The 11606-nt window shown below is 37.5% G+C and overlaps 1 protein-coding gene across 2 annotated transcripts in view; it reads left to right on the forward strand.

Moving 5' to 3' along the window:
- Window positions 1–6014, forward strand: part of LOC117993766 (thyroid receptor-interacting protein 11-like) — a 71247-nt gene extending 65233 nt beyond the window's left edge. For both annotated transcript variants that reach the window (XM_034981590.2, XM_069507080.1), the window contains 3 exons: window positions 2493–2637; window positions 3381–3601; window positions 4022–6014. In XM_034981590.2, the coding sequence (XP_034837481.1) occupies window positions 2493–2637; window positions 3381–3601; window positions 4022–4236 (581 nt within the window). In that variant the 3' untranslated portion in view covers window positions 4237–6014. The remainder of the gene's footprint in view (window positions 1–2492; window positions 2638–3380; window positions 3602–4021) is intronic.
- The last annotated feature ends 5592 nt before the right edge of the window (window positions 6015–11606 follow it).

The raw sequence follows: 11606 nt of genomic DNA on the forward strand, positions 1-11606 counted from the left end.
AACGGATTTGGATGAAATTTGGAATGGAGATAGATTATACCCTGGATTAACACATAGGCTACTTTTTATCCCGGAAAATCAAAAGTTCCCGCGGGATTTCGAAAAATGTAAATCCACGCGGACGAAGTCGCTAGTAAATAATAAAAACTAGCCCCCCCTTCCCACTAAAGTCTCTCTTATTTGGCTTATTTAATCTACACGCAAATTCGTATATTTCTAATCCCGACGATTTAATGTACTTTGATACTATGTTAGTCAGTCAGTTTATTCTTTTATAGAAAACTAGCTTATGTTCGCGACTTCGTCCGCGTGGACTACTAAACTTCAAACCCCAATTTCACACTCTTAGGGTTTGAATTTTCAAAAATCCGTTCTTAGCGGATGCCTACGTCATAATAGCTATCTGAATTCTGAATTCCAAATTTCAGCCCGATCTGTCCAGTAGTTCGAGTTGTGCGTGAATAGATCAGTCAGTCAGTCACCTTTTCCTTTCATATATTTAGAAGGTTAGCTTGATGGTACAGATACGGGTCTAATAAATAAAGGCTAAAGGTAATTTTGAGAAAGCCCGCATGTTTTTGAAGCAGTATTTTACCTTTTTCCCCCCCATCCAGTAGAAGAAGTAGAAAGAAGAAGCGAAAGCCGCACTGTTTCTGAGTATTACTTCAGGTACTGGTGGAATGATATAGAAATGGGAACTGATTGCACTTTCGCTCGTTTATACCAACTTAGTTTGCCCAAGCTTTTGGCCAAGTATCGACTTACCCATGCTTACACCTTGGTTTTATTTGGTCTTGACATTAACTTGGCCATGTTGTAAAACTTGGCTATTATTTGGTGGACTTTAACTTGGCCATGTTGGAATACTTGGCTAGTATTTGGTGGAACATCGTCAAGCTCGGCCAAGATGGACTTTCGATTCTGAAGATGAGATCTATAGACCTAATTAGAATTTGCTGAGACTTAAAACAAAGTTAATAAGATATAGATTTTTGTAGAGATACAAGTCTATCTCGTTTTAACTCTGTCAAGTAAAGGCAAAGTCATAGTATGATCTATTTCAGCCTCAGAATCGAAAGATGACCTTGGCCGATCGTAACCATCTCCCACCAAATATAATCCAAGACTCAAATACACAAGAAAATTCCAGTAATTGACTTAATTAACGATGTGTAATATCAATTCTAAATAAACCCATAAAACTTGGCCTGCATTTGTCCAACTTTTTGTTACACTTTTCACCTTGTGTTTTGGACTGAATGTTTTATGTAAAACCAAATATGAGCCAATTTCCGATTAAATCTTGGCCGATGTTTATGTTTGTCGAACCAAATTTCCTTGTGGTATTTTGGGTAATGTTTGACAGTGGCGGTTGTCACTTATCAGTACGAGTGTCAGTGTCGTCGGTTCCCTGCCCAGTGGCTGAATAATACTTTGAGATCGTGTGCGCTATGTCATCGTGATTTTACGGCATCCGTCGACTGTGCATGGTGAGAGTAGTTATAGATTTTTGGATATGATTTTTTTTAATATCCTGTATGATTGTACTGTATTTTTGTAGTTTGTATACATTTTTACACTTAGTAAGTAGGTATAGATGATATTTTTTTTTTGAAGTTTCGTTCAATGACTTTTTTCTGTATTGTTCATAAAACATCCAATAGCATGAAATATACACAAATAGTTATGCTTTGGAAAATTGGAAACTATAATAGTTTATGTGTGTGTATCTAAATTATTATTTGAAGCCATTTCAAATAATAATGAAGAAATGCACACAAACATACACACACATGCACACGCACACCCAATTGCATATTCTAAACTTGCTCTCTCTCTCTCTCTCTCTCTCTCTCTTTTATAAGATTATATTCAAATTCACTCGTTCTCACTCACTCATTAATTTTAAGTACCTATACAAAGTCACACACATCCTCAAACTCTCACACACACGCAGAAATCCATACCGTCGCTGCGCATGAATATTCCGCTATGTGTAAAATCACAAGTTTCAGGCGACTCCATTAAACTTAATTTTTTTGGAAAACATTGATGCCCGCGACTTCGTCCGCGTGGAATTAGGTTTTTAAAAATCCCGTGGGAACTCTTTGATTTTCCGGGATAAAAAGTATCCTATGTCACTCTCCAGGTCTTTATCTATACCCATGCAAAAAATCACGTCAATCCGTTACACCGTTGCGACGTGATTGAAGGACAAACCAATAAACCAACAAACAAACACACTTTCGCATTTATAATAAGGGTAATGATCACATATCTAAAAAGATTATCCCTTGGACTTTTTAGCTACTAATACCCGTTGTTATCTTCGTGCACAAGCGCCTTTTAAAATTGAACAAAATGACAAAATGGCATCAAAAACGAAAATCATAAAAAAATTACTTAGCCGCGGATATTGCATGCGTGGAATTAAATTCACATGTTTTTCTTTATTTTTAATATACCAAATTGCCTTTTTCGTACCACCTCAGTGCGAACTCTCCAAGCAACCATAACTGCAGCTGAGGAGAGGTACTACAACGCGATATCCAACCAGCAAGACAAAGTCGACAAGAACTTAGTCAAAAACCTCGTCGTCAACTACGTTCTGACCGCTAACCGGAGTGATCTTAATAGGTATGGTAAAAATATTCATATTTCCAGAATTTTTCTTTAGTTTTAAGACGTTGAACAGGTAACCAAAATATTCGATGAAATAAATGTATTAACTTGTCCATGTTTAAAAATCCCGTAATCTTTAATTTACCCGGCTTTTATTTAAAAAAAACCGGCCAAGTGCGAGTCGGGCTCGCGCAATGAGGGTTCCGTAATACAGTCGTATTTTTTCGACATTTTGTATGATAATTCAAAACCTATGATGCGTAAAAATAAATAAAAATCTGTTTTAGAATGTACAAGTGAAGACCTTTCATATGATACCCCACTTGGTATAGTCACTCACTTCGAAAATTGAAAATACTAATTATTAGTTCATGACCACAATTTAATTTTTTTTGTGTGATCTAACCCTAAATTCACAGTTTACAGATTTTTCCCAAATGTCAGCTATAAGATCTACCTACCTACCAAATTTCATGATTCTAAGTCATCGGGAAGTACCCTGTAGGTTTCTTGACAGACAGACAGACAGACAGACAGACAACAAAGTGATCTTATAAGGGTTCCGTTTTTCCTTTTGAGGTACGGAACCCTAAAAAGTAGCCTATGTCCGTCCCCGAGACGCAAGTTTAATCTGTATCAAAGGTCAAAATCGGTTTGTACGGAAGTCGACCGTAACCGACTGTGCTGTGCTCGTGGCACCAGCTGGATATGAATCAAGGTTAAGACGGTTATGTATTAAAGCTTGTCCTCTTTTACAGGACACAAATCCTGCGCATCCTCTCAACCGTCCTAGACTTTAACCAGACGGAATGTGAAAAACTAGGTCTAGTCAGATCTGCCAATTCAGGAGACAGTCTAGCTGCAGAATTCGTAAAATTCCTCCAAAACGAGTCCAGACCTCGCGCGGCTTTACCCGACATGATGGGGTTGCAGGGTGGGAGGTCCACCCCTGCTAGTTCAAGAAAAAGTTCCACCATTGGTAAGAGAAAGATTGTTATTTGCTCCCTCGTATGGGGTTCTATTATTAAATGCCTGATGGTCTTTGATTTGGCGCAAGAATTATAGCAGTGGTAAGCAATGAAGAGGTTTCCAGGCAACGTTCGAGATAATTTTCATAGATGGCGCTGAATACTTCCATCACTAAAGATGAAAAATAATACCTATATCTATATGATCTATGCTTAGTAACACTTTTATTTAAATTTATATGGCGGCCATTTTGAAATTTTTATTATTTGTTGTTATAGCGGCAATTGAAATAAATACCTACCTAATTTGTGAAAATTTCATCTCTCAACTTATTACAGTTCACGAGATATATCCCTCTGACAGACAGACGGACGGACGGACAGCGGAGGCTTAATAGGGTCGGGTTAATATCTATTTTTCGTTGTTATAGGTCCAAACCCGGTCTTCGAAGTCAGTCACAGAAGAAATCCCTCAACAAGCTCAAGCAATCTATTATTCCAGAACCTGGATTCCATGGAAACATCTTCCCAAGTTTCCATGGAGTCCGAAACCAGAGTAATCCCATTAAACACTTTAGACACTGGAATAAACCAGACCAGAAATAATGAGGGCGCCATTTTGAAACATGTTTTGAAGGATATGTGATATTATTAGTATCATATTCCAGAATCTGACTTCCATGAAAACCTCATAATGTAATTTTTTCATGGAATCCAGTTTCTGGAAATTAATTCTTGTTTAAAGACTTTTGGACACTGAAACGAATCAGATCAGGGATAATGAGGGCGCCATTTTGTAACATATTTTTATTTATTACACACAAAGAAATAATATTCTGAAGAATAAGGTTAAAATTGATATCATAACCCAGGATTCCATGGAAAAATCACCCCAGGTTTTCATAGAATCTGACACCAGAGTATTTATTCCATAAAACAGACGAAGAAATTTTAGGGGCGCCATTTTGAATTTGATTTAAAGGATATGTGACATTATTAGTATCATATTCCAGAAACTAGATCACATGGAAACTTTATCCCAGGTCTTCATAGAGTACAATGCCAGAGTTAATCCACGAAACACTTGGGGAACTGGAATAAAACAGACTAGGAAGCGGGCGCCATTTCGAAACATGTTTTAAAGGATATGTGGCATTATTATTATCATATTCCAGAAATTAGATGACATAAAAGCCTTATCCAAGGTCTCCATATAGGACAATACAAGAGTTAATCCATTAAACACTTGGACTGGAACTAAACTAAAACAGACTAGGAATCGGGCGCCATTTTGAAACACGTTTTGAAGCAAACTGGTTCGTTCTGGTTCCGGTACGACGCCATACCGTTTCCTGTTTAGCCCCCTTCCATCTAGACTTATCAGGTGAGAAAGCACTAAGTTTTCACCAAAAATGAATTGCTGTATATATATTTTTTCCTTGATAATAATTAATCAAAATGCATAATGTATTGCAAATTAAATAATAATTACAATAATATTTCAATTATTTATACAATAATATTATAATTTTTATTGCATTTACGCATTATTTTAAATTTATTTCGCTAGAGAATAATTTAATATTATGTAAAGAATTTTGAATAAAATATGACGAACATTATTTTTAAAGGATTTCTTCCTTTCTTATACCCCTAGCACAAGTCCTTAAAATGAAAATAGTAGTAGATTATTATATAATATATAATATACGTTATAGTTATATATTTACGTGGCCTAAAGAGGCACGAAATAGAAAATTGTGGAAGGATCGGAGGGAGGCCTTTGCCCAGACGTGGGACAGCACAGGCTGATTTAGATTAGATTAGATAATATACAATATACATTACTTATCTATACATCTCTAGAAGAAAAATTAACAGAGAAATACTACTATTGTATTACTAGGGGTACTTAATACTTTGTAGTATACGAAAGTCTAAAATATTGAATACTAGCTGATGCCCGCGACTTCGTCCGCGTGGAATTAGGTTTATTAAAAATCCCCTGGGAACTCTGATTTTCCGGGATAAATTAGCCTATGTCACTCTCCAGATCTATACCCATGCAAAAAATCACGTCAAACCGTTGCACCGTTGCGACGTGATTGAAGGACAAACCAACAAACAAACACACTTACGCATTTATAATAAGCGTACTGATTTTACATTTTAATGTTATTTTCGCTTTTACTGCAGCTTTTATGAAATAAAAATATTTTTCTTTGTACATTTGTAAATTACTCGTAGGTATTTCGTCCGCTTTTGTATCATATTATAAATACATATAACATGTTCAAATTATTGTGATTAATCATATTATATTATTAATAAAATAAATAATAATAATTATTATTAGTATTGTATAATTATTATTAATTAAGAATGTCATAAGTGCGTGCTTTAAAATAAAGTTTTATTAAGAAAAGTAAATGTCGTTTTTATTTAATAATTACCACAAGCAATGGTGATATCAGACGATTCATTTTTTGTTCATTTCTGTTTTTCATTCGGCATCTTTCACTCGAAATGAAACGTCTGAACACAAAATGAATCAAGTGACAAACAAAATAAGACAATCACTATACTCTATCCACGGAAAGAAGAGTACAGCGCTCTCTCTGTTACGTAATTCCATACAAATGATAGAGACAAAAACCTCAGTGGGCGTTAACCATTTGGCGGCACCAACCAATCATAAACATGCAACATTCGAAACTCAATTAGACAACATAGTTTCGTTTGTGATTGGCTGGTGTCATTTGTATGGGATTGCGTTGCAGAGAGAGCGCTATACTAACGTCTATCCGTGACAGTGTAGTGAACTTTCACTGCGATTATAAAATAAGATAATAAAAATCGCAGAATAAGTGATATAAAAAAACCTAGATGCAAAATCAGAAATTTCTAGACCCAGCGGTTGGAGCTGTAAGCCCGCACTGTGGGAAAAAACACCGCGCGATATTTTTCTGCAATATTCTGTGACATGGAAATTGTTAGAAGCCGTCCGCGTAGATAGATAGAGATCTGATTCGTTAAAGCCTAGATATATGTATTGGGTTGGAATTGCTTTACTTTCTACCAAAAGAGCACCAGCAAGTAACTCGGCATGTGTCAATATGTCATAGGCACGGGATGTTCGCGCTCCCGATCGGCCCGCGGCCCGTGATATCACTGGGGGCCATGCCCGAAAATCAGCGCTGCAGTCGACCGACTGCAGCAATAAGCTGAGGCAGCGCCCCGTTCGGCCAAGATATGTCCTAAGCTAGTTTTAAGAAGTGGGTGCCTGGGTCTTGGGGAACCAGGGAGCATGGACACTGGTCGGCTCCTTGTTTCCCCAGGGACTACGTCACCCTACCTGTTTGTACCTATTTGTAAATTTGGCTGAATAAAAGGTTTATTTATTTATTTATTTATTTATATATCTTTCGCAAATTCGTGCGACTTAAGTCGCGCGGTGAAAATTCGCAGTGCGGGCTTACCCTTAGTTGTCAGTGATTCCTCGAGTTCAGACCACGTTCCGTGGTTCAGACCATATCGGTACCTTTACAGCCAACCCCCTTTACGGGTTAGTTCCATTACATCAAAAGAGGGATTTCTTATCTATAAAGGTTTTGATGTCACATGAATAATATCCCCCTCTACCATCGAAATGGAAATATACAAGTACGCTGGAAGAGGTGTGGCAAATAAAATGACTGTTATTTTAATGGTCTTCGTGTTGACTGTGTCGATAGATGTCTCATCACTTTTAGTTCCGAGTACGCTCACATGGAGCTCGCTGCTGGAAATGACGATAATGACGAAAACCAAGTTACTTTAAAAACAGATTGCCAATCCTCAATTTAAGCTTCAATAGCTCAACCGGTAAAGGAGTGGACTGAAAACCGAAAGGGTCGACGGTTCAAACCCTGCCCGTTGCACTATTGTCGTACCTACTCCTAGCACAAGCCTGACGCTTAGTTGGAGAGGAAAGGGGAATATTAGTCATTTAACATGGCTTAAAAAAAAAAAAATCGCAAGTCTAGCGTACCTACTTTTATTAGTAGAGGTTAGTGCCCAGTGGGTGATATTAATTTGGGACATTAGGTATATTTCAAACATACACTTGTATTTCTCATATTTTTATACGCCACTAGCTTATGCTCGCGACTTCGTCCGCAAAGACTACCACAAACGCCTATTCAACCCATTTAGGAGTGGAATTTCGAAAAATCATTTCTTAGTTACCTACTCTTTACAAAGAACACACCCTCCAAATTTCATGTCTCCAGGAGCAACGGTTTAGGCTGTGCGTTGATATATAAGTCAGTCAGGACGTTGAATCACTACCAGTGGCGTGCACAGGGATTGAACCTAGGGTAAGCATTAGTTAGCTAACTATCTATTTAATGACAGGTCATCATGAAAAATGAGCACATAGCCATTTCAACTAGATAAGCAGTGCTTTTATGCCTCTATGACTTGCACGCTACTAATCACTACCCCTATTATAAATGCGAAAGTGTGTTTGTTTGTTGGTTTGTCCTTCAATCACGTCGCAACGGTGCAACGGATTGACGTGTTTTTTTGCATGGCTATAGATAGCCTGGAGAGTGACATAGGCTAATTTATCCCGGAAAATCAAAGAGTTCCCATGGGAATTTTACAAACCTTTTTTTTTTTTTTTTTTTTTTAATTTATTTATTCATAATAATTTTACAAAGTTTCCTACATATCTATCTCGCCAAACTGGTGGGCCAGTGTATTTAAAATAGGTAATAAATTACACTTTTTGATGGCCGTTTGCTGGATTTTTAAGATAATAATATAGTGGTGATAATTACGCGAACTTAAAACTAAAGCAACGAGGGTTCCAAACGCGCCCAGGTCTGATTAGAGCCCACAACAAACTCAGCCGGGTATGGAGGTGAAACACCGCCAACTTTCTAACTCCGGGCTAGTACTGAGAAATATCTTAAACAAGAACCCACTATATCTAGATAACTATTTAATTGTCTCGACCGGAAATCGAACCCAGGACCTCGTCATTCGCGATCGAACATGCTAACAGCACCGACGAGACAGCTATAAGAGAATGTGTATATGTATGAAACAAGGAAAATGTCCGTCCTACGTTTTTACCACTCTCCACTTTTGTATAAACCACACCTAACAATTTCCCTAAAAGGTAATCTTTAAAAAAACTAGATAACACCCATAATCGCCAATTCGGCGCAAAAATCGAACGCACTTCGCCATAATTAAAAAAGGGGCAAATTTATTCCACCACCTTCATTAACTTACACCCCATTACCACCCCTTACCACCCCCTTTCTTCGTATAACGGTCAGTAGAGTACAGGCTGTCTTGCAAGCCGTGTCGCCTTAGTTACTAAGTGCAAAACAAAAATAAACAAATTGCCAACCCATTTCGAAAAATAACCCCGAAAAAATTCGTGTACAAATGGCGACTACACACAACTTAGGAAACCTGTGAAAAGTTCGAAAAAGTTTTGACTTTTGACAATGCCTGAAACATAAAAAAGCTACATTTTATAAAAAAAATAGTCTAATTGTGTTTTAAAATGACGATTTTGTAATAACAATTAAATTAAATTGTGTAGTGTACCTAATCAAAGTGTCGAAAATGTCCGCTGAAAAATGTTTCGTGTCGGAAAATATAGTCCGTTTTTTCATGAAAATAAGTTGTTATGTTGCCTCGATTGACGTTTTCAATTAAAAATGGCTTCCGTTATTTGTTTTCGCGCCAAAAAATCAATCATGGTCGCGAATTTGCCGGTGGTTTTCTACATTTTCAAAATCAAATTGAAATGACGTCGGAGGAAAAGATACTTATCTCGGAGTTAGCGAAAATGTAAACTGAACAGTTTTCCTGTACTGTGTTTCTCAACAAAACTGTGTGTTTGTGTGTTTTTTTATAAATTCGTGGTGTATTCTGTCCTTGAAGGTTGGTACAACTGATTGTTTTATAAACTTGGTTTGCTATTTACTTGACCAAAGCCAAATTTCGTAGGAACATGGTGCTTATAGATTTCACCGTGCGTTGTCGTCGATTGGTTAGACCTGAACAGCCTAGATAAAGTCACTATACATAAATTTGATCAAAATCGGTTTAGCCTTTTTATAGTACCTACTTACAAAAATATGAAGTGCTAGATGATGCCCCTGACTTCGTCGCTTGCTCGAATTCTTTGATTTTCTGATATAAAACGTAGTATATGTATATTTGTCTCCGGGATACAATCTATCCTTTAACTATTACGGTTCATGAGATACAGCACGCTGCCAAACAGACATACAGGTGGACGGACAAGGGGGTCCCGTTGAAATTTTTCGGGTAAGGAACCCTAAAAAGAAAATGTTCTGTAAAAGATTCCTGTCAAGGTCAAATAGTCATGTCAATTTTTGTCATGATGACAAGTTTGATTCATTCATGACCTATGAATCACGATGAGTAGTCAGTACTAGGTACTACTATATTTGTAAAGAGGTCCAATGAACTAACGACCTATAGGACATAATAGAGGTAATATACCTAGTATGGTTTCCGCTGATATGACCTTCTTTCTCTATCTATATAATATTATATAAAATTCAAAGTCCTGACTGACTAACTTATAATATATCCTAATAAACCGCTGGTTCTAGAGACATGAAATTTGGAGAGTGTGTTCTTTGTACAAAATCCACTAAGGTAGGTATCCACTAAGAAATGATTTTTTCGAAATTCCATCCCTAAGTGGACACCACTAGGACGGACGACATCAGACGAATCCGGTGGACTCAGGAGGCGGCGCATTACCGTGGCGTGTGACGTGTGGAAGTCCCTACAAGAGACCTATGTCCAGCAGTGGAAGTCTATCGGTGATGATGATGATGATTGAACTCAAAATTGATACTTGATACGTACACCATCAAATTACTATTAATTTTCGTGTCCCATATTGAATGTAGGTAGATACCATGATATGCTGAAAACCGCTTATGGTATCATGTACCATGATTAATGGTGTCCATGTAATACTGTAGAGTGCAATTCATTTGTCTGTCTACTTGTATCTACTGACAGAATTAATTATAGAATTTACTGTAGGTATTCCGCGACAGGTTGAGATGGCAATTGGGGTATGAGGCGGGAGGGGGGCACGCCTCTCACACCCGCGGAGGCTATGCGAGTGTGCGGGGCGTACCATCCCCGATTGCCATCTCGACCTGTCGCGTACTATACGTAAGCACCTTAAATTATGAGAACATAATAATAATATAGTGATTGAGACCTTGGCATCGTAAGCGGTGGTCTGGAATTTGATACCTCTAACTTTCGGAGTTATAATAATGAGAAATGTTTAGGCCATAGTCCACCACGTTGGCCAAGTGCGGATCGGCAGACTCCACACACCTTTTTTTTTTTTTTTTTTATAGATGCTTGATATGCTTACAGCTAGTGCCAAAGCGCATTACAAGTTAGACTTATGACTAATAATACTATACTATTCGAACAAATACACAAAGGTTCTTATAAGTCTTAGTGATCTACACATGAAATAAATTTATTTATATTTGTATTGAACATGTCTAGGCTCTGGTGCTGAGCAATCAACTCATTTAGAAAGAAAGAAAGAAAGAAAACTGGTTTATTCATCTTATGCCTAAGGTACAAACAAACTTAAAATTAATAGTTAGTAGATAGTAGTTAGTAGATAATAAGAAGTACTTACTAATTAATTAAATCTAAAATGAGTTCTTGCACCCACTTGGCACAAGATGAAATGGCCCCAGCTCAGCATTAATGCTGCAGGTTTTAAAATAAAACCTGAGCGCTGGTATTCTGCCAGGACCAATAAGAGTGACGTGCACGAGCCTAACAGTCTTCACCAACATCTGTGATTGACAGGATGGCATTTAGCATGGAAAGTGCGCGGAAGGTTGGCGCACTTTCAGCATCCCGCGTGCGGAACGACTTTAGCGCGAAGAAAGGCCACGTTTTCCGACATGACCGGAGTAGTTTGGAACTTTA

Source organism: Maniola hyperantus, chromosome 25 (genome assembly GCF_902806685.2).
Source record: "Maniola hyperantus chromosome 25, iAphHyp1.2, whole genome shotgun sequence".
NCBI classification, from domain to species: domain Eukaryota; kingdom Metazoa; phylum Arthropoda; class Insecta; order Lepidoptera; family Nymphalidae; genus Maniola; species Maniola hyperantus.